Here is a 24,838-nt window from a genome sequence, read left to right on the forward strand (position 1 = left end):
GATCAACTGCTCAATTTATCAAGATACAATCCTTTATTTTGTTTCATCTTCTTCCCTTTTTTGTACTTTGGATATAAAATAATTTAAAATTTAAAATTAAATTATCGTGACCAGCCTGGACGCTTTCTTTGGTGTTCTGCAGGAGAGCTTCCTAGTTCCTAGTGAAGGGAAGGCCACTTTATATAACATTTTGACTTTTAGACGACATCTGAAGGCAGCCCTATTTAGGAAAGTTTTTAATGTTTGATGTTTTATCCCTTTATTATTATTATTATTATTGTTATTGATATTATGTTAGCAGCCACCTAGAGTGGCTGGGAAAACCCAGCCAGATGGGGAGGGTTTGTTTGTTTGTTTGTTTGTTTGTTTGTTTGTTTGTTTGTTATGGCAGGCCGAATAGTAATCTTATATCTGACTCTTGTTGGGAGATTGCGTTTGTTGCTGTTTCTTTTAATCACTGTGTTTTCCAATCTACAGTGGTACCTTGGGTTAAGCACTTAATTCATTCCAGAGGTCTGTTCTTAACCTGAAACTGTTCTTAACCTGAAACACCACTTTAGCTAATGGGGCCTCCTGCTGCTGCTGCACCACTGGAGCACGATTTCTGTTCTCATCCTGAAGCAAAGTTCTTAACCCGAGGTAATATTTCTGGGTTAGCAGAATCTGTAACCTGAAGCATATGTAACCCAAGGTACCACTGTACTTTATTTTATTTTATTTTATACCACTTTGGGGTTACCTGCCCCAAGGTGGCATACACACACACACAGAGTGGTACCTCAGGTTACATACACTTCAGGTTATATACAGACAGAATGTGCTTCGGGATGAGTGTGTTCGAGTTGCGCTCCGTGGCAACCCGGAAGTAACGGAGCATGTTACTTCCGGGTTTCGCCGCTTGCACATGCGCAGACGCTCAAAATGACATCACGTGCATGTGCAGAAGCGCTGAAACGTGACCTCGCACGCGCAGATGCGCAGACACGGGTTACATTTGCTTCTAGATGCGAACAGGGCTCCAGAACGGATCCCGTTTGCATCTAGAGGTACCACTGTATATAAAAAATAAAAACACTTCTCAAACCAGGGAATATCTAGAAAGCAGGAGAGGGATGAAGGCTGGTACAGTTCATGCTCCACTTTCTCCAAAGCCATGCCTTGATACTGACCTAGAGCCAGGAAGAGTGGTAAAGACAGCTCTAGCGTCCCAATGCAAGTCAGCTCAGCCTCCATCCAACATACATTATTAAGTCATGCATGGGGAACGTTTGGCTCAAGAGACTGTTACCCCACAGCCATATCATCAGGTGTGTGTTGGGTACAGTCACAGCTGCAAAGGAACAATTGGTAGCCTTAGTGAGCACTCCCACTTGTTCCTTTGCAAGTGTGGCTTTCATTCAGCACATTTAGCACTAAATGCATGCTGCACTGTTTCAGCTATTTGGCAGCTCCACCGGACATCACATGACATGCTGGAATGGACAGGTGGGCAACCCACCTACCTGTCAAATGTGTTCCACTGAGAGTTGGTCATCATTGGATCTGGCTTGCCATCTAAAAGGGGTTTGTCCACCCCTGGTTTAAACAGAGAATTTTGCAGACTCGTTACTAATTATGCTCCTACTGATTTTTCACTTGGGGACCAAAAGCCAAATTGGCATCAGGAACTTCTGAAGCTGACTAGTGCATTCACAAACTCAAAAGAGGAGAGGCAATGTATTGGTTAATTTATCCAGTATGAGATGCTTATCAAGTACTTTTTCAGGGAGATTTTGTTCAAGTATGTTGCAGGGCTTATCTGTGCGTCAAATCCAGAGAACAGCATCAATTCCAGACTTACCCCAATACGAGCACACATTTAACTGAAACCTTGTAAAAATAAGTTAAAGGCCTTATTGCTCTTGCAGGCAGCTTCTCCCTCGCCCACTTTATATGCATTTCATATAATGAACTTGTGAGTTTTGCAGCATGAATGCGCACAACATCCACTTTCAAATCAATAAATAAGGTGCAAGCGCATTCCCAAGTCAAACAATAATAAGTGTGTACACTCAAACATGAATGTACACATTACATGAGCTTCCAGGACTAATGCAACACTAGCAAGCTTTTCATTCCAGAGTTCAAGTCACCACCTTGGTCTGAAATACCTAGCCATTTCAACAACTAATTAAGCTCAAGTAGGGTTGCCAGCAAGTTTGGAAAAGTCAGGAGTGGCCAGAGGATTGGTGAAGATCAGTCTACATCCCAATCCCAAAGAAGGGCAGTGCCAAAGATGCTCCAACTACCACACAACTGCACTCATTTCACACACTAGCAAGGTTATGCTTAAAATTCTACAAGGCAGGCTTAAGCTGTATGTGGACCGAGAACTCCCAGAAGTGCAAGCTGGATTTCGAAGGGGCAGATGAACCAGAGACCAAATTGCAAACATGTGATGGATTATGGAGAAAGCTAGAGAGCTCCAGAAAAACATCTACTTCTGCTTCATTGACTACGCAAAAGCATTTGACTGTGTCAACCACAGCAAACTATGGCAAGTTCTTAAAGAAATGTGCCTGATCACCTCATCTGTCTCCTGAGAAATCTCTATGTGAGACAAGAAGCTACAGTTAGAACTGGATATGGAACAACTTGATTGGTTCAAAATTGGGAAAATAGTACAACAAGGGTGTCTATTGTCTCCCTGCTTATTTAACTTATATGCAGAATTCATCATGCGAAAGGGTGGACTGGATGAATCCCAAACCAGAATTAAGATTGCCGGAAGAAGTATCAACAACCTCAGATATGCAGATGACACAACCTTGATGGCAGAAAGTGAGGAGGAATTAAAGAACCTTTTAATGAGGGTGAAAGAGGAGAGCGCAAAATATTGGCTGAAGCGCAACATCAAGAAAACTAAGATCATGGCCACTGGGCCCATCACCTCCTGGCAAATAGAAGGGCAAGAAATGGAGGCAGTGAGAGATTTTTACTTTCTTGGGCTCTATGATCACTGCAGATGGTGACAGCAGTCACAAAATTAAAAGATGCCTGCTTCTTGGGAGAAAAGCAATGACAAACCTAGACAGCATCTTAAAAAGCAGAGACATCACCTTGCCAACAAAGGTCCGTATAGTTAAAGCTATGGTTTTCCCAGTAGTGATGTATGGAAGTGAGAGCTGGACCATAAAGAAGGCTGACTGCCGAAGAATTGATGCTTTTGAATTATGGTGCTGGAGGAGACTCTTGAGAGTCCCATGGACTGCAAGAAGATCAAACCTATCCATTCTGAAGGAAATCAGCCCTGAGTGCTCACTGGAAGGACAGATCATGAAGCTGAAGCTCCAAGACTTTGGCCACCTCATGAGAAGAGAAGACTCCCTGGAAAAGACCCTGATGTTGGGAAAGATTGAGGGCACAAGGAGAAGGGGACGACAGAGGACGAGATGGTTTGACAGTGTTCTCAAAGCTACTAGCATGAGTTTGACCAAACTGCAGGAGGCAGTGGAAGACAGGAGTGCCTGGCATCCTCTGGTCCATGGGGTCACAAAGAGTCGGACACAAACGACGAAACAACAACAAAGGGTTGCCATATTTCAGGAGGTAAAAATACAGAAACAAAAAGTTGTTGAGCTTTTGCTCCACCTGTGCAAAAAACCCCAAAAGGATAAAAATCTCCCAAATCACAAACATTTGTCCGAAGCTAAGTATTTCACATGTGCCACTTTGAGGGTGGCAGGATGCAAGGCTATTGCACCTTTAATTGCTAGGACAAAGAAGGAATTTTGGCAGGTGTGGTGCAAGGCCTCTGGTGCCTCTGGCAACCTTAAAAACTTCAAGTGCTTTTCAGCATCTCTCCCTGCCTGCTGAAGTATGAATATGCCAAAGACAGAAATGCACATTTAAAGGTATTTTTAATGTATTTTTAAATGAATTATTATAATTATATGTACAATAAAAGACCGTCAACATATAGCATCGCTTCATAAAATATGAAAGATGCAAGTGCAAAACCCAAAAAGTATTAGTACCATTAGAAATATTAAGAACACCGACAGGGTAGATGCAAGGTATTAAGAACATTTAAGGTCCAGATAAGAACACTATAAATGTATGATTAGTAACACAGCAGATATATTAGGAATGTGAGACTCTGGAAGGATGAAACAAAATTAACACGCACTGCAACTACATAGCATCTCCTTATTTAATTACACACTAATGCTAAATGGGTTTCCATTAATCAGAAGGAAAGTTAGAAAGGAAAGGAAAACATCCATCAACACTTTTACATTACATTTCCTTTCTTATTTATTACTCCAATACTTCATAATAACAAAAAATCTATTTCTGAACCTTTTAATCCAATCTTTTGTCTAATGTACTGAACTGCCAGAACCCAGCTATTTAAGTTTTTCTTCTAATTCTCAGAATCTTTCACAAGCACAGTCCATTTAATTTCTATCAGCTTCCATATTCTCCCCATCAGTATTGTGATAGAGAAGCTTTCATTACTTTCCAACCATCTTGAATATTCAATTCCTGCTATAGTAAAAGGTATAAATAATATGGGTATTGGTCTCTTCACTAGTGCACTATTATGAACAAAATTTAACTGGGTCCATTTCTACTTTTGCCTGAAACAACTACTAATTATAGCACCATCTTCCGAAATCTAGCAGCTTTTTAATGTTCTTTTTTACACTCCACATGTTGCAGAAACCTCTGGGATTGCTGGCATGCCCAACAGTTTCCTTTTACCTCTTTTTTCCACATCTTCCATGTTGTTAAATTCTATTGTTTACTCATTTTCAGGAAATTGTCTTTAGATCCAGTTAGCACTGAAAACCACAAGCCTTGTGCATGCAAAAATTCCAATACTTATTCTAGAGCTATTTTCTTTAGATCTTCATCTCACTTCCTCCTATACGCTTTCTCATCCATCTTCTGGCTATTCAACAGCATGTTATACATTCTAGTTAACTTCTCTTCCCATTTTTGTTTCCACTCATTTTTCAAAGGGTGGGTTGTAGTAATATCTTTTTGGACAGTCCTGCTGTGGCTTCAGCACATGCAGTTTGCATTGGGGAGGGAAGCTCTCATTCACTCCAACCTGGATGGGGACTTCAGCAGGGAGCTAAAAGCCCCCAACCCCACCATGCCAGGTTCCTGATTGTTAGTGCAGGGGACTCAATCTATGAAATAAAAACTTTCACTCCAGGGCAAACAAGGTGCTTAGTAATGTCATGTGTAGTTTGGTCCTTAGCCTACTTATAGGGGAGTATGGGCCAGCATCCAGGGGACGGTCTTCTCCAAACTAACAGCTCAAGGCACTCCTCCCAACTCAAAACCTGAAGAGCCAAACACCTGTTTCTCTCCAGATTATCTAATGATTTTTGGGAGGGGTGGCACTGGAGAGGAGAGGGCTTATCCTCCTCTGTCCAGTATGTTGGCAGCTGGAAGCTAGCTGGAGAAACAAATAAAGAGAGAGCAAGCAAGGACAGGACCTTGGATAGCTCCAGGAGAGCCCGGAAGGCTGAAATGTCCTCCTCCTGAGGTTGCTACAGAAGATGTTGTCTCTGCAGAGAGTTAGAATCAACTGAAGCCTTGTGCAGGCTAACAAGCCCTGGAATGTACATGGAAGGCTCCACCTGCCTAGAGGAGATGGCTGCCTGGCTGGCTAAAGTAGTCTCACATTATATCATCATTGGCTTTTGCGTGGCTGGAGTCATAATTGTAAGGCAGAGGACTAACCCTCTGAGAGGGTTGGGGTGTAGGATTGTAACCCCTGAGTCGTAGGGCTTCCAATAAGAGACTGGTGGTTCTCCCCCTGAAGAAGTAGGCAGTGGGGCTTAACTTCTCCTCTTTGTATGCTGCAATCCTGATTCTAATGTTTATGGCAGATTCAATATTTGCTCCAGACTAAGATTTCAGCACAAAGCACAGACTATGCCACCTCAGGACCAGTAGTAGGCTAACAGAAAAAGGGCATTCTGGAAGGAAGAACAGAAGCCTTGGTGAAACTTTATACAAGGAAGGTACTCTAGAATAAAACTGGACATCTACTAAACATAGTCTGAACCCAGGTTCTTATTTTTAAGAATCCTACCTCTGAACATAACAATGATATCTACTAGTGGTGGTGTCCATAATTAATTTAAGGGGTGAAAGGAAATGCAGCTGCTTGCAATCTATTAAGAGCAACATATTTTTCAACCACTTTGCTATTATTTATCTTAAACACAATCCATATAACACCCTGCATTGTTGTAGTAGTCAAAGAGGAAGGTAGCAGCACTCACCTGACCCAACTCAACTCACTGTAACTGGGCACACCAGTCTCTACTCAAATAAACTGTTAAACTTCCAGAACCATGTTCTCAAAAAACAACTTCATTCCACAGCCAACTATACTAAGAGGCTTAAGGCAAATAGGTTGATTTGTGTTAGTTTGCTGGTAATTTAAGAGGTAGGCATCCATGGAATACATGGCAACCAATCAGAAATGCTCAAGGTCATTTGAATGACAGTCTCAATTGCCATCAGTGGAGGTAACATTCAGCCAAGTGAATATATAAACTCTGAACATGATATTGCTTTGCCATATTTTCACCTTCCATTTGGCAGAGGTAGGAATTGGAAGTAGAATTAAAAAAGAAGAGAGTCCCCTAAAATATGGCTCTTCTCCACTCATATTGATCAACTGCATTTCAAGTAGGATCCAGCTTTCCTTAGAACCAGGCTAAACTTAAAGGGGCTTATGTTCCCCCCTTGCCTGCTTGTCCCATTGAAATTCCCTTGTGTTGGGTAAAATGGATCATGTGGTGGGGTTATAGAATAGACCAAAACAGGCCCCTCAGAAACAAATTACATGCTCCTTGCCTAACTTTCCACTGGGTGATGGGACTAGACTTTTATTTTACATATTTCTCGTATGGCTGTTGTCCAGAATAGTTGGATTTTGGGACACTCCCACCACATGTGGAGGTATGTGCTTGTGGAGGTGCACCCTCTCCAGCATTTTGGTGAGGTTCCTGGGCGTATTAGCACTAGTTTTCTTGGTGTTAGGTACCACCTACAGGTGAGTTTCAGTGTGAGTTCTTTTCTTTTCGTTGATATGGATTTAAAGGGGGTTTAGACCACATTCTGGTCCATTGAGTGGGGTTAATCTCATAGCCTATGTCATTCTCCCATTGTTTTTTTATTGCGTCGAGGGGGTTTGTGGGATTTTGGACTTGACTTTTAAGCTTCATAATCACCATCAAGAAGTGATGCACAGAGCACATCATTGGCCACCAAGGAGAACATCCACATAACCTCTCTTGCCCAATCTCTGGTCCTTTTCCACTTGGCATCTACTTCCATCAAGTTAGTTTATTCTTTCTTTCTTGGAGATGGGCAGGACTGATAAGAGGAGGAGGGAAGAGGATAGAAGTTTGAGCCCCACTTTGAATTAGCATCACCTAAAAAAAGGAAAACTAGAGGTGGTGAGACTTAGAGGGATGTGGAAATGGAATTACTGAAGGTTTCCAGCTGAACATTTGAAAAAATAATAATCAAAAGGTGGTATTGGTGGAGTATTTGACTTGAATGTTTCTGATTTTGGGGACAAGCAAGTGGGTGATCACCCATCTTTATTCAAAAGTCTTCCAGCCTACTCAAGCATGATATTGACCTCTTGATGAGCATTAACATCTTGATCCTAAAACAATTATCCTGGAGCACCAAGTGGCATATGGTATCACAGCTGCAGCAACGAACAGCATGAAGAAAAGTAGGGCATATTCATCGATGTATGCTGAATGTCCATTTCAGGGTTATTTTAACACATCACCAGTATTATACAAGATGCAAAGCAGCACACACAGACAGCAACAAGACAGTAAATAAATGTTTTTACTCCAACACACAGAAATTCATTCCCATCCTTACGCACCAGGGGTATTGTTAAGTACTTAAAGCAATCAAAATATGGGTATAGCATGACATAAGTTTGCATGTGCTGATTTATTATGTCTCTGAGGTGCAAATTAAGACAGCAGGTAGTGAGAGGCCTCATTGGCATTAAGCTGTGGAACTTGCCCAACAGTCTTATAAGCAAAGGGGGGGAATCAAAAAATGGGAGGAAGGAGTAGGAAATCTGAGGCCTAGTGCATTAGGATATGAGATTCCTTGGCTGCCCCATCACACACCATCTTTGTGCCACATTAGCATCAACAACATACACAAATTGATAATTTTAGTCCATCCTCTTTATTTTCTCTCCTGACACCTACAATGTATGTAAGATACATAAACAGTCCAAACCCACTTGGTCTATATTTATATAATTCCGCTTGCCTTTGCAAAGCTTAATGTCCCTATATTCTATCTAGCAAGGAATTAATATTAATATTTTCTATCTAGCAAGGAATTAAGATTAGAGATGAGCAAAACCTTCTCTATAATTCCCACTTCACCAGAAATAACTCTGCATGTTCCAGATATGCAGTTTCCCTAAAACTTGGGTCCCTGCCCCTGAGTGGTTAGTTTGTACACTTTGGTTTCTGCAGGGGGGCACTTGCCCCCTCAAATGCTAAATGTACTTATTTGTTTTAATATAGACAGACACACACAAATCCAGCCAGTCAACAATAGGTTTAGAGTGATCTATGAGAGGTTTAGGGAGTCTACTGAGAGTAGCTGCCAGATTTTGACTCTTTGCAATTTTCTGAAGGAAAACCTTCCTGGGCCAGCAGGCAACTCAGAGGAATGCTACCTGTTCAGATCTAATGATAGTGGTGCCCGCCCTGTGGAACGCCCTCCCATCAGATGTCAAAGCGATAAACGACTACCTGACATTTTAGTTTTTAATATGTGACATTTTAGTGTATTTTTCATCTTTGTTGGAAGCCGCCCAGAGTGGCTGGGGAAACCCAGCCAGATCGGCAGGGTACAAATAATAAATTATTATTATTATTATTATTATTATTATTATTATTATTATTATTATTTTCTGTGGAAATGTTGTAAGATCTGGATACCCTAGAAACACAATGATAATATAAAGAGTTGCAGCACCTTTTTTATGATCAGTTGAGGAGCTTGCAGGTACTGCTGGACCTGAACCTGATTTTTGAGGGGTAAGTGGGGATGGCCAGGACTAGAAACCAAAAGTAACCCAGAAGAATAGAAACCAAAAGTGATGACAAAGCTTTTGGTAAAATCAGTAGCGAAAAAGCTTTTCTTGGGAAACAAAAAAGTAGTGCTACTGTTTTCATTGGTTGAAGGATAAGAGAATGACACATGGGATGTCGATATAAGGTTGCCACAGAAAGAAAGGCAAGAAACAGAGCTGTTTCTACTTGTTTAGTTATAGACACCTGCAACAACTTCAAAAAGCAGAAGACAGCTAGTGAGCCCCAGACATAAACAGAAGATACTGCTTCATCAGAAATCACAGAAGTAGCAAAAGAGACACAAAATATTCAGGTACAGGTACAGGCATGGGCAAGGCATGACAACACCCCAAGAAAAAATCCTGAGGCAGCTACCGGAACTGTACAAACTGAATGACAGGAAAAGCTGGATATAAAGAACCAGGCGTTCCAACTTCTAGGGGCCGAGGCCCCCAAAGTATTTTTTAAGGGGGCTGAGCCCCCTCAATATTCAGGAGGTGTTAGGTTCTGCCCCTTAGAGCATCAGAGGATCATGTAGTCTTGTGCAGCATTGCACAGCACCACGCAAGGGGCCCTCAATCTCCTTAAGAAGATAGTGCCTCTGTAAGGAACTACATACCAAATGCAAATCCTTTATTTGATGTGTTATAATTTGAGTTGATTGCACCATTCTGGACCTCTACAGAAAGTTATTACTTCAAGCATGATCATGCACAGCTTTCTAAATATTCTCCTTGGTTAACATACTCTTCTGTTTTGAAAGGGCCTGCATGCCATCACTGTATTTTATTTCCGCACAGGTATTGTTTCACAACTCAAACGAAAGCTCGCCATTTCTCTCTCCAAGCATTCCCATAAAAAGTAATAATTCAATAATTCATGGTTGCAGAGAAATGCAACTTGTGACAAAGCAACCCATGTGTTTAATTAAGTCTGAGAAGCTATTAAGAATGATAACTCAATTGGAGGGGGAAAGTGGTATGCCATGGAATTAAAACACTAAGTCTGGTTTAAAAGTCAGTTGTGAAATTGTTATATTATGGCTCCACACTTAATGAATAGGGTACTTTTATAGTGCCTTTCTCCTTTACTGCATTTAGTCTCTAGCAAATACATTCTTAGTACTGGTCTTAGTGCTTGTTCATATGTGCAAAACCTTCCCTTATTCTAGCGCTAAAATACATGCTAACTAAGCTTGAACCAAAATTCAAGAATCTGGGTTTTATTGTTCTCCAGTGCAAACAACTAGTTCAAAATGAAGAAATGCCAAATGGCTGCAAAAATTGATCACTGACACAGTAAAGAAAATGTTACGGTTTCAGTTGTTGTTGCTGTTGTAGAGTCAGACACAATTAAACGACTAAACAACAGCAACAACTCCCGAAACCCTAACATTTTCATTACTGTGTCAATGATCAATTTTGGCAGCCATTTGGCATTTCTTCGGGGGAGGGGGTTAAGAGCAACACTCCTGTGGTCACTATCACCTCCTGAATGGGCATAATCACTTCAGTGACTTGCTGAGAAAGCTAATTTTAGAAACTCAGTCTATGCTTTAGAATGAAGCCACATGACATTGCTCACAAAGAGCCACTGGAAGCAAGACACATCGTTGTACACAGATATTAAAGTGTTGTTGTTTTTTTATTTAAAAAATAATAATAATTTTTTCCACAATGCAACTTCAATAGAATAAGTTGCATTCCCAGTTAAAAACAGGGAACTAAATATCCCATGGCCTTTTTATACTGTCTGTGGGAATCTTGATATACTACAATGTAAATATACCATGCAACAAGGAAACATTTTAACACAATCAGGAGAGCTCACAGTTTATTAAAGTAGCAACACCTGGGTCTATTTTCATATTTGGAAGTGGCAGCAAAGCCTTTATGCACCCCACACATGAAAATCTGTTCTTGAAGGTGTGGCAGGGCTGTCTTAAACATATACGGCACCGGGGTGCAAAAATCTGCCCAGCACCCCCCCCCCCCGGTTGCCCAGTCCCAGGCATGCAGGAGGGCGGAGCCAGCTGGCCACCTCAGTGTCTTGCTGGCTCGATCGCCTCTAAACTCACGGCACAAAGCTGCCTGCCGCAGAAGAGCCCATCACGGCGCTTCAACCAGTGGACGAGCTCTTTCCCGGACTCAACTCTCAGGCCCCGGACTCTCAGCCTGGCGCCCCTGAGAGTCCAGCACCCAGGTGCCCCGCACCCCTAGCGCCTATGGGTAAGGCGGCCCTGAGGTCTGGTGTCTACATATAAAATCTGTATCATAAATCATTAAAACTCAATGAGTTAGAACACACCCAACAGAAATGTTGACTAAACCAACTTTTATTAAGATACAGCATACATAACTCTGTTAAGATAATGACATTTGTAGAACCCAAACCAAAATGAAGTAAGTACATAAAACTGCTAGACAGAAGCACCTATTCCAAGACAGGTTTCTCCCTGGCTTGTAAAAAGAAGGCTGCGGAAAGCAATTATTTGGGCTTGAAATATATATAATTGCTGTAAAATGGCAGACATCATCACACCATGTTTCTAGGAAGGACAAATGATGAAATCCCCAAATAGATTGATGGTCTCCTCTTTGTCAATTTAAACAAAGGATGTGATTTAATAAGCTGAATTCAACCCCAGAGTCCAAAAATAAATAAATCTCCACACTTACTTGAGACCCTGAAATCAAAATTAGTTGGTGAAAATTCTGATAGCTTTATACTAGACTGCACAGCAGGATATCACTTGAGTACATCTATCCCACTGGCTTCAGTTAGGCTATCCATGTTTGATTGATTTTATTAAATCCATAACTCCATCTCATATTCAGAGGCAAAAAATGAAGAAGGGAAATGATTGTTGAATAATTGTTGGCCTGTTTGAAAGACTAAGGCAGTCCCCATTTCATGCTGTCAGATGCTAAACCTGGTTTCTGTGAAGGTCATGGGATACCCATAATGATGAAAATTATGGGCAGGCTTCTACCTGAATACATCACTTATGCAGTCTTACACACAATAAAGAAAGAAATTGGGGCAGCAAGGAATCAATACGAACTCTGAAGAGTAAAGCGACGTAATGCTAACATATTTAGAGTTGTATATAACCCTTCTACCTATCCTTTAGAAAGGCTCTAAAGTTAGTCTTTTCCCCTTCTCAGATATTCTGAGTAACTTGAAAGGTCACCGATGAACAAGGGTAGGTAGAAGCAAACATGCCAACCTCACCCTAAAGAACTGGTTAGGCTTCATTTTACAGGTCATTTCCCTCTACAAAATATTTAGAAATCTAAGGTTCATATGGTTTTCTCAATGTACAGACTACAGAAGGAAAAAAAATAGTATCTACTCAGCGTTTGATGTTCAAAATAACAGAATCCAGGAGGATGCCATTAGCATGAGCAATAAAACAGAGCACAGAAATATGTCTAATATATTTTCCATGACTTTGAATGTTTTTCAGCCTCTTATACTCATTAGCAGTGAGCTCTAAATGGCAAATGGAACACCAGAACAACATTTGCTTACAGCATTAAAGTCCATATACAAAATGCCTTGGTAACTCCATTTGCCCAAGTATGATCTGAAAAACACAACATAGGTAAAAGGACCAAAATTATGCTTCGAAAATTATTTAGGGACACATTATTACATTTAGAAGTCTAGCATTTGGAACCAAATTATTATCAAAGCGAAAGTGCAGTTATTTACTGATGTACTACATTACTGAGGCACCACTGGTATGAGCTGTAACAAAAAAAAAGTTCCCATTACTGTAGGTTTTTGTTATACCCATGACTGGACTGCCCAACTGCATCAAAATTTTGGCACTAACACCTTAAAGCTAGAGTACACATTACTGGTGGCCACTACCCCATATCTTGTGGTTTGTTATTAGAATTGGTGCAGAAGTTTGTTGGAATGATTTCAGCCTACCTTTAGCCAGCAAGGCCTCTCTGCTGGGCCTCTTGAGTTGAAGGTGGAGACCCTCGGACCATGATTTTGACTTAGGGAAATGCCTGAAGATCTTGCGTATTCTCTTTGTTACTAATCCAAAGCAAGCTGCAGCCTCTGCTTTCCCTTCTGTCATTCTTCTAACATAAGATCAATAGCCTCCTCTGGCAAACGCAACCCAGACAGGCAGGCAGTGCTTGAATGCGGAATGCTATTGGGAGCAGAAAATGCATGTTCACCGGAACTTAAGGTTGCAAAATGAAGAGCTCTCAATATAGTGTTAATTTTCAGCTCCTGCCCTTCACCTTTTTGTTTAGCATTTTCTTAAAAAGCGCACACCACAGTCCTCAAACTTCCACGGCTGCTCCTGTAATGCATGGAAAACTTTCTATTTCTGGGGCTTTTTGCCTGATAAGATAACGCAAGCTAACGGAAGAGGCTACAGTAATGAGAGAGAACAGGAACCATCCCTTTCTTTGCAAAGCTTCTTTCAAATATTCTCAGCGCCCGCTGGCTCCTATTTTCTGCCAGCATTTTAGTTTAATCTCAATATTATTTTAGAGTACAATAAAAACAGTAACCTTAATATGCCAAGTAACCTATTTCTTCATCTCCAAGGTATTAATAAGTTTTAAACAGGTGATTGGCTACAAATATAAGGCCAGCTGTTCTGTGGCAAGAAATATATGTCTTCGCACTGTTCTAGAACTAGCTACATGGGATGATATTCCCACTTTGTTTTTTTAGTGGATTCCTCAGAAGTAAGTCCTACTGAGTCTAATTAAGTGTACTTAGCTGGAGTGGGGAGCCTCCGACAAAAGGGACAAAAGCAGCCCTGCAGGCTTCTCTGACTAGCTCCCCAAACTCTCCCCAGGTGACATCCCACATTGGCCTGCTGTGCCCCCAAGTGTTTTCCCTTGGTTGGAATGGGTCCTTGAACTCCAGTAATGCCTCGTGCATGCCTAGATGGAGGATGCAGAGCGGCATTTGAATGCATTTAAAAATGAGTTTTCTGTACAAAGAGGCAACATTTCCATTCATTGCTCCACCCATTTTTGCCTCTGGTCTCACCCACCATTGCCATGTGGCCCTTGGAAGGTTGCCCAGAATGGAATATGGCCCTCAGCCTCAAATTATGCTCCCTACCAGTTGCCCACAAGTTTTTGGAAGTAGCCTAAAAGTTGTCGTGAGTAGCTATAAAGAACAAGGCTGTCAAAATACTGGTGAGCATTGCTGTAATTGGTATGGACATGTCTAGTGGCATACTCAGGTCTACTCATTGATGGACAGCAGGCCTACCCACTGAGATGCAATGAAAGGTCAGGCCAGTAATACAAGTTTCTCAGGTGACAGATCTACCTAGACCACACTTCCATTCAACCATCAGATCTACCAGACTTGGTAGACCTGTTCCCTGATGCTAGTTACATTTGACTGGCTTATTTGCTCCCCACCCCCATCAGAAAAACACCTGCAGACACCCATGAAATACATTTAGAATGCAATCCTATGCACTAACTCAGTCCCATTAAGTCCAGTGGTGCTTACTGAAGGATTGCAGCCTTAGAACCCTAACTACTACTCTTTTGTAGCACAAAAGGCTCAACCTCTTGTGGCTTACAAAAGGTTCACTCTCCAGGCAATCACATTCACCCTAACCCCTAGGGGGACATTAAACCTTCTCTGCCCTAGATGAGAATATCCAATCTCTACTGAACAGCTTGGTCAGAAAATATTAAGCCATCAAGGACCAATTTATATAATGGCTATGAAGTGATAAGGTTATCTCAATTAAACGTCCTTCCATTGCCATTTGAAAGTCAAAACAACTATTTGCAATACCTTGATTATGTAAAATCAAATATAAATACACCAATGTTTTCTTTTTGTTTAAATGCTCACATTCATTATGGCCTTATGTTTTCAAATAAGCAATAGACCGAATGGAAGATCTCTGTGCATTTAAATATATGGCTTCTTAAAAACTGAATAATGTTTTTTTCTGAACAAACTACAAAAAGGCAGGAACAAAACAAAGCCCTATTTGCCTATAAACATTAACTGAAAGTTTGTTATTAGTATTTAGCAGTGTACTTGAACTTGACACCATTTGTAACAGGAAACAATAAGCCTGAAAAATATTTGCAAGATAAGAATGCCCATATTACATTAAGAGTGCTGCAGGTGTGCATAATTTTAGCAAGGAACCTACTATGGGAAAGTAAGTATTGTAGTCCCCTTCAATCCAAGTGTATAAACTGGGTGCTACAACGCAAAAGACCCTCCTCCATGTTGTCACAAGATGGATCTCAGCAGCCTGAATGACAATCAGGACCACCTCATCCAATAAACTTAGAATATGGACGGTCTGCATGGAAGAAGCCTTCCAGGATCCAGGTCCCAAGGTGTGCAGAAATGGGTAGGATGACAACAATGAAGTGTTAGAAACTTGGATACATAAACTAGGTGCAAAATGGCTCCTTAAACCAAGGTTACATTTGCCAAACCAGAATGTCTGGTTGCCATTTTAAGGAAAGTCTTATTTTTCAAATGATGAACTGACTGTGATTACCAGTTAAACATCTGGCTAGTTCAAATGACAACCTTGAGCTAGGTTAAGAATTTAGAGAACTTAAAGAAAAGTCACTTTATTCACGGGCAGTCCACATGTACATTGGCCTATTCCTATCTTTTTAAATTAATTGTGACATAGGCCATTCATAACCCAGGAATATTCTTCACAACTGTGAGCAGGGCAGTGGGGTGGGGGAAGACAAAAGCGGCTGGGGAAACCCAGCCAGATGGGTGGGGTATTAATTATTAATTATTAGCTACAAGAATTAACTATAACATTGTTCATTGCTCCTGCTCAAGCTGCCCAGAAAAAGCATTTTGGTTCCTGAAATTCATTTTGATTGTGCAAATAAAATATAACTGATAGAATTCTATAGGATGTGGTATTAGTGTGTGAAAACAGTCCAGATCCAATGAACCCCAGGCATGTACCTCCAGATGGTGGACATGTCAGGCACCATCCTGGCATCCAGGCATCTTCACTTGGTTGCAAGTGGCCGATAGACAGGTACAAAATGCCACAGGCGCCTTGCTAATTTCAAACACTGCCAATGCATTAGGACAGAGTGGCTAACCTGTGGCCCTTGTTAACACCAAAACTCTCATCATCCCTCACCACTGGCCATGCCAGGGGTAGTCTAAAACATCTGGAGGGTCACAGATTGGCTGTTCCTACATAGGTCACGAATGCCTGAGCCAAAGACTACACATATACATTTTCCTGGGAACTGGAACCATTTGTGATCAGGATGTCAACTCTTATAAGCTTCCTTGGATCAGGTGTCTATGCTTAGCAGGCAGGTGTCAGGTGGTGAGTAAGGGGAAGCCACATTACTTTGGGGTTGGGACCAGTGGCACCATCCCATTTACCCCTTCATACACACAAAGTGAGCTTGTGTTCTGGACATACTTTTGGCTACACTTTGTGTCAGCCATGAAACCACATTTCCCCCTCTCCTCAGAGTAGAGCTGTACACAGTCCTGATTGGCTACGCCTCTCCCTTCCTCAGAGCAGCATTATACACAACCCTGATTGACTGCCCCCTATGTCACTCATGAACAGAGGCAGAGCTAGCTGCTCCGGCCCCCGGAGCACATGCTGTACCCGCAGGTGTGGGGCTAGCTGTCCATGGGGCGGAGGTAGCTGTCCATGGGGGCAGGGCGAGCGTTCCAGGGCAGGGCTAGCTGTCCACGGGGGTGCTGCCCCCGCAGCGAGCATCCCAGGGGGGGAGGCGCTGTGATGTCACCACCCCAGGGATGACACCTGGGGTGGACCACACACCCTGCACCCCCCTTCCTCCGCCCCTGTTCATGAAGCTGCCACCTCCATTCTCAGAACAGTTTTTAAAAGTGTAAATAGCCCACAAACCTTAAAAAACCAAGCAGTTTAGCATGCCATAAATGAGGAGTAGCAGATATCACATCTGAAACAATTTGAGGAGGAGACCTGGCTGTGTGTCTGTGTGTGTGTGTGTTACTAAAGACAGGAAGATTCAAAAGCAGCCACAGAAGGTGAAAAAAATAAATCTTACCCACTCCCATTTGAAGGAGCAATGGCAGAACAGAAATTCTCTAATAGCTATTATTTCCTGCATAGTACTGTCAAAAGAATGCCCACACCTACTAAAGGTATGAGCAGCCTAAAACAAACACTTACAAAAGACAAAGGGGTTATTAAAAATTTACACAGTTCCGTGAATCATAGGGAAGTGTGACAAGAATTGCAGGGCTTGCTTTTAAGGGCAGACAAGAGACAAGGACAGCAACTGATGCAAAGAAGAAGCCACAGCTGCCTCTTAAGCCTTGTAGCGAAGCAACTTCCCAATATCCTAAAAAATAAAGCAACTAATTGGACTAAGCAGGTTGTTGTTGTTTGTAAGAGAGCCTGCTCAATGGAGAAGGAATGTGGTATCATGGTTAGAATGTAAGACTAGGAACTGGGAAGACAGGGCTTGAATCCTCCCTCAGCCATGAAGCTCAGTGGGCCAGTCACTGCCTTTCAATCCTGACCAACCTCGCAGGGTTGTTGTGAGGGTATTATGAATTTAGCTATCCCCAAGAACTAGTGCTAGTGTGGTCCTCTTCCTTTGCAAGCCACCTTAGCTTCTTACTTCAGAGATTTCAAGTTTGGAGATGTTGGCACCTTCCTTTTCAGCAGCTGCCTGCTGCCACAAAGAACCCTCAGCTCCCCTCTTCTCTTCTCTGGATTCTGGCTGCTTCGCAGCTCCAGACTCTCACAGGCTTGCTAAAGGCTTTTCAGAATCTCTTGTTTAGTTCATTGGCAAATCTCTTCAGTCTCCCAAAGATTGCCCAACTGAGCTTTCAAACAGCAGGAGCCTGCGCTTTTTCTGACTAGAACGTCCACTGAAGGACTGTAACATCCTGACCAATTGGATCCTACTGCCAACTCTCATAACTGAAATCTCACGAAGTTACACAGTTAGCCTCAGCCACAGTGCTGGTTTAGATGCAGCATCTTGACAACCTGCCAATTTAGCTCCCACCCAATCTCTCTCTCTGGCTTCAGCTAGGGACAAAACACACATTTCACTCTTCACACAGTCAACTACAAACAATCCAAAGAGTGTTTGCAACAGAACACACTTATTACATTTGAATTTCTCCTCATAGATGTTGTTATGCAAATTAAAATAAATATACAGTGCTCCACCAGGGGCTGGATTTCAGGTTGTATAATTGTGGGGAAGAGCATGATTTGCATGCTTAAAACCTCAAGCTCAGGTTCAACCTCAAGAGCCCATGTGGCACAATGGTTTTGACTGGGGACCAGGATTAGGGAGATGTGGGTTCAAATCCCTCCTCACCCATCAACCCCACAAGGCAACCTGTGAGGAGAATCAGAATTTACAGGGTTAAACAGTTCTGTGTGACGTCTCACATTCTGAGGCGTGGTTATGTTCACATACGGGAATCTTTCTCAACATGACCTACCTTACAGGATTATTGTGAGGATAAAATGGGGTAGGGTGGGGTGGAGGGACTATGTATGCCCCTTTGAGCTCCTTGGAGGAAACGTAGGTTATAAATGTAGTAAATGCAAAAATACTGAAATCTTGGAGAGCCTCTACCAGCCTGTGCAGAGCAGGGACTGTAGGCAATACTGAACTAGATGGACCCATGGTCTAAGGCAGCATCTTATGCTCCAAACACAATTTCAAGGCAGCTTGTTTGGGTAATACCTAACCAGAAAGCAAACTCACTTGCCAAAGGTACAGGTGTAACCAATGCCTGATTCCAAGGAAGCATCCCACATGTTATTACATTATTATGAGAGTAAGTTCTAGGCATTATACATTCCATGACTCTTCCCTATCAATAACGGCACACAGATTTCCTTAAAATGAGAGAGAAGAGGATCATTTAGATATCCATGAGGGAGAGCATCTGACACCAAAGGTTTGCTTCTGTCACTTAGAATTATGGCTCCACCGCCTGATCTGACCGAGATTCCAGTGGAACATCAAGTTGTGTTACCAGCTGCTTTGGGGTTAGATTGCAAGCAACATGCCACAGACACTCAAGTGGAGCAATCAGCATTTTATGGTCTCTCAAAATGCAACGGTCACACCTGGCTGGCCAGCCATCTGGGTCTGCTGAGGGGGGGGGGGGCAAATCACTGCATGCACTAACCAGGAAAGCAGAAGAGGAGAGATGAGGGGTGGGGGAGCCTATGCGTGCTTTATTTTAAAAGGCTAATAAAATGATAAATGCAAGCAGTTCAATTCTGGAAGTATTCTTTCAAGACAATAACAATCATTCTTTCTCCTTTAAAGCCTGGGCAACTGAGAGTGTTATTCAGTAGGCCATAGTGAAGAGTTTTCAACTGCAGAGGTGTAGCAGTGATACACATACTTCTACTCAGCAGCACAATACCCTAGAATAATAATAGAGTGTATATATGGAGCAGCTGCAACAACTCAAATAACATTAACATGCCCAATACCTCAACTAGTTTTCAGGAGAAGGGCTGGGGAAAAGGTGCTCAACTCCAAGACCCTTTCACCTGAAGGCCTCAGAAGATTCCAAGCTTCTCAAAATGGAGGCCTCCTATTAAATAAGGACATCGCTAGAATATGCTGAGACACTGTAAATTGCTCAGGTGGGAACTTATATTGCCTTGCCAACCCTGTGTAGAACCGTAATTACACAACCACTTTCACAAACAAAGCTGAAGTGGTCCAGTTTACATTACAAGTAACTCACAACTTGCCCACATTTAACTTGTGCCCTTTCAGCTTTACACGCTTGGCCATTTTTAAAAATAAAAAGGGATCCAGGAAAAAAAGACTTTGGCAATCCCACCCACTTATTGAATCCAGTGTGCTTTGACTCTATGAGACCCCAGCATAAAGCTGAGGGTTGCCTGTAGTTCACTTGCTGAATAAATTGACAATTTAACATTTACCAGATCTGTTTCAACTTCCTTTCCATGCATGTCCTGGCATAATAAAAAAATCCCACCACAAATGTATCTCTTTTTTCCCCAGGGAGTGGTCACCCTGGGCCCTTCCCACTGTATCCTATTTTTTTTTTTAATAATAATTTTTATTAAGGATTTTACATTACAAAAAATAAAAAAACAGAAAAAGCAAAAATATCAAACAAAAATTGTTAAAAACAATCAATCTTTCCATCTCCTTATTTTTCATTTACTTGTTTCTCGGACCTCCTCATACCACCCTTTTTTGTATTCCAAATCAAATTATTAATTCAACAATTTCTTTCCCTCTTTTTACTACCCAGATCTTATTCTTAAATTATTACAATCTTAGATTTTTACTTATATAAACCCATTTTTTCATATTCTTTTAACCCATCACAGCTAGAAACCACTTAGTTCCAATCCAACATTATTCTATAATTCCTTAATTTTACAATATCTCTGTAAATAGTTTTTAAATTTCTTCCAATCTTCCTCCACTGACTCTTCTCCCTGGTCTCGAATCCTGCCGGTCATTTCTGCCAATTCCATATAGTCCATCACCTTCATCTGCCATTCTTCCAAAGTGGGTAGATCTTGTGTCTTCCAATATTTTGCGATAAGTATTCTTCCTGCTGTTGTGGCATACATAAAGAAAGTTATATCCTTCTTTAACACCGATTGGTCAACTATGCCCAGGAGAAAGGCCTCTGGTTTCTTCAACCTTCCCACTGTATCCTAAGGCTTACCCTGTGGACCCTCAGTTCCTTATATCAGCTGTGACAAGGGATTTTCCCTTCCCCTCAGAAGAAAAGCAGAATGGATGTGTCCTGGACATCATCACTAATATTGGCATTTATTTCTATAGTACTTAACATAACCTAAAGAGTATACAGTGGTACCTCGGGTTACGAACTTAATTCGTTCTGGAGGTCCGTTCTTAACCCAAAACCGTTCTTAACCTTAGCAGAGTTCGTAACCCATAGCGTTTTTAACCCAAGGTACCACTGTACAAAATAATAATGAACAAATTCATGCCTGGTGATTCATATTTAAATATCAGTGATGCACAAAAAGGAGCTCATTTTTATTTATTTTTAAGTGCATATTCCTCATACAGGACTCAGCAACTGGTTTTGTGGGGAAAGCCCCTTCTCACACCACAACAGGTGCAAGTTCAAGTGAATGGGAGTTTGCAGGCTGGCTATGTGAACTTGAATAGCCCAGTTTAACACCTTGCCTGCTAGGACCTACTGCCTTCTGCAGCAAACAAACCTTGTTTCAGATGTACCTCTCTGAACTGTCAACTAAACATTGACAATGTAAGCAGCCAGCCTCAAAAGCAATACAGTGGTACCTCGGGTTACATACGCTTCAGGTTATATACGCTTCAGGTTACAGACTCCGCTAACCCAGAAATAGTACCTTGAGTTAAGAACTTTGCTTCAGGATGAGAACAGAAATCATGCTCCAGTGGCGCAGCAGCAGCAGGAGGCCCCATTAGCTTGAGTGGTACCTCAGGTTAAGAACAGTTTCAGGTTAAGAACAGACCTCCAGAACGAATTAAGTTCTTAACCCAAGGTACCACTGTATTTGTAGGAGTTGTTGAAATAGGCTTGTTCCCCCAAAGCCTACAGAAAGCAAAATGTCAAAAGGAAACCATGCATTTGCACTTTTGACATGAGTTCTCTCTGATCAGTACACACCCAGGTTTAATTGTAGCACAAAAAGCAAAAGAGGAATCTGCCCAACATCATTCTTTTGGAAAGGGAGTGTCTGCTGAATGAAGAATGGCATCAAGAAGGGATTTTTTGTTATGATGTGCAGATTTGAAGAGAACCATTTTAGTTCCCATTAAAAAAACCCAAAAACCACCAAGCAAAAACCCCCTTTCGGAGTCAGCACTTGCTGCTGCTTTTCTTCTGTTAAAAAGAGAGCACAATCTAACAATTCAGAGAATTACTTAGAATAATTACTTAAGATGTTTGGCACTAAATCTTCCCCGGCTTCAGATACAGGCTTTCATCAGTACTTATATATCCAGGATATGGAATTTGTCTATGTAAATATGTTTCTGCATGCAATTGATAAGAAAAAGCAATTATTGACAACACATACACATTCTGCTGCGGATACCACACTGCTCACTATAAAGAGACTATAAATGTATATTTGTATATACATAACTCAAAAACTCAGCTGGAATTCCGAAAAACTTTTGCACCAGGTTTATAAGACAGCTGGTTTCTTTTTCAGCAATTGCAATTTCTTGTTAAGGTTGAAACCTGGCGATCATTAACCATGGTTAATGGTTAAAGGGAACTCATGAAAGAAAGGAAGAAAGGATCTGGGACCATTCAGTTCTATGGGTGAGAGAGACAACTGTACCTCCAAGGGGAAGGAGTTCCACAGCCAGGGTAGCCCCACAGAGGAGACTTTGTCCTTGACAGGAGAGAAGAACCTCCTCAGCATAATTCAGGAACTGAATTGGCAGATATGGAGAAAGATGCTCCTAGGGAGCTGGTGTTGTATGAATCCACATTGCCACACTGCTCAGAACTCTCACAGCCACATTCTGAACCAGCTGCCGCTGCTGGACTGTCTTCAAGGGGCAGCCCCAAGAGTCTAAACAGTAGGTTTAGAGAATGGATTACTGTGGGCAGGGTATCCAAGCCCAGAAAGGGCCAGAGCTGTAAAGATGGGGTAGAATTCATGCTGTTGTGAACATTCCATCTGCACAAAAATTTCAATGGAAAAAAACTGACCAACTGTGACATATTGTTGCAACAAAATCACAGAGCTGTGCATAATGTTGCAGCATTAATATGATGCAGCAGGACCGTATGGTGTCTACTGTCTCTTCCAATCGCCCTTCATTTTCAAATGGCTCTGAAAGAACAGATTTGAGCCACAGCCACTCTTCTGTGTCTGCGTACATCGCAGAGAGAAATACTAAAATGGAGATGGAAATTGGAGGGAAAGCCAAAATGTGAAATCAGGATGGCAGCGAAGAGGGGTCAGCACACGAACACTTGGCTACAGGAGCAGGAAAGCTCTCCCGCCATGCAGGGAAACAAACTGCAACGCTGTCAGGCTAGAAGAAGAGATGCTCTGAGGCTTGTGCCAGCTCTATCCCTTGCCAAAATGTTGGACTGCAAAGCTTATTAAGCAGCAACATCCAAGCTGGCAGGCTGCCTCGATGAATTTTTTTTTTTTTTAAATAGCTATACATCTTCCTAGTGGGCAACAGTGACAGACTGATTGCATGTTTTGCTGGAATCCTAAACTCAGAGATGAAAGTCACCAAGTCTCTGGTCAAGAGTGGGTGAAATGCTCAGGTCCACTTACAGTGAGGGTGTGTGTGCGTTGTGTTTTCTTGCCTATGGCTTCCAAGAGATGCATCAACTCCCTTTGTACCCAGAGAGAACCACAATAGCGTGCAATGCAGGATAAACCTGTCTATTTAAGCTTGGGATATAAACTGAAAGGGGGAAAGCATTTTGACACATCTTTTTTCATCAAATCCATCTCAGCAATGAATAAAATGGTGCGCCCATGCAGCCACCACAGCAGCACTCAAACGGCTCTTTTAGATGCTAAACTGGAGATTAGTGCTGCACTTGAGCAGGGTCACCAACAGGTTGGGTACAGGGGGTACACATGTACTTGTCCCAAAGCCAACACGGCCCCTGTACTCTTAGCTTTTGTTTTTTAAAAAACATGTCAGTCATGGATAGCTCAGTTAGTTAGAGCATGATGCTGAGAATGACAAGGTTGCAGGTTCGATCCCCATATGGGACAGCTGCATATTTGGGTTGGACTAGAACGTCACCAGATGATCCTCAGGGTCCCTTCCAACTCTATGATTCTGTGCACCTCATGACCCCAGTGAATTGATTAAAGCTTGCAACCCCACACAGAGAGAAGTACTTAAGGCAAATTAATGGGATTATGTTTCTAACGTATTTGTTTCTCCACTCACACACAGATCATGGTCCAGTTCATACTAAGCTAAAGATAAGACAAACCATAGCTAAGCATGATAATTTCCTGGATAATTCACAGGAAAGAAATGTGGCTGCTTCTCTCCTCACTCAGTGCTGCTCCAGCAGTGCTACTAAGCCATGGTTTGGCTGTTCTGCATTATGACCAAACCCAGCCCTGTGGTTTGGCAGCTCCAGACCAACCATAAATGGTAAGTCAAGAACAACACTCTAAGCACAAGTCTAAGCCAAACCATGGCTTAGTTCTGAGTAGAAAGGCAGCTGTGGTTTTCACTGCGAATACACACATGCTGCCACATTATTAAGCGCAAACCAAGACTATAAACCAGCAGTTACTCTTCAACAAATAGTTCTAGTAGTGACTGTGATTAGGTGCATGAAAATACAATTCAAGGCACTGCAGTATTAAAAAGGCAGACAAGCATAAGGAATTTTAGAAAGAACAGGAAACAGAAACATATCCTATCACATCCTACTCTATAAATCTATGACATACTAACAATTTAAACACCACACCCAGTTCTGGGCATGAAGATGACGCTGGAAAGATGGGTTTAGTCTTGCCTAATACGGCAAGAAGGTATACTCTTAATTTCTAGGAGCCACCCTTAACTCTAAAAACACTTCTAATAAAGCAGACTCCCCCAAGAAGATTATAGTTATGTCCAGAAAGCAGAGAAAGTTGGATTAATTAGATTAATCCTCATGGGGGAAAT

General features: G+C 41.9%; 1 protein-coding gene across 2 annotated transcripts in view; it reads right to left on the minus strand.

Annotated features, from left to right (window-relative positions):
- The window catches only part of RASSF5 (Ras association domain family member 5), a 101,056-nt gene that overhangs the window by 70,777 nt on the left and 5,441 nt on the right, over window positions 1-24,838 (minus strand). The window contains exon 1 of one of the 2 annotated variants that reach the window (XM_083745577.1): window positions 13,086-13,481. The exons of the other annotated variant lie outside the window; for it this stretch is intronic. Coding sequence (XP_083601703.1) covers window positions 13,086-13,239 — 154 coding nt within the window. The 5' untranslated portion in view covers window positions 13,240-13,481. Of the gene's footprint in view, window positions 1-13,085; window positions 13,482-24,838 lie in introns of those variants that run through there. 2 annotated transcript variants of the gene reach the window in all.

The sequence above is a fragment of the Podarcis gaigeae genome (assembly GCF_964106915.1).
Source record: "Podarcis gaigeae genome assembly, chromosome: 6".
In the NCBI taxonomy this organism is placed as follows: domain Eukaryota; kingdom Metazoa; phylum Chordata; class Lepidosauria; order Squamata; family Lacertidae; genus Podarcis; species Podarcis gaigeae.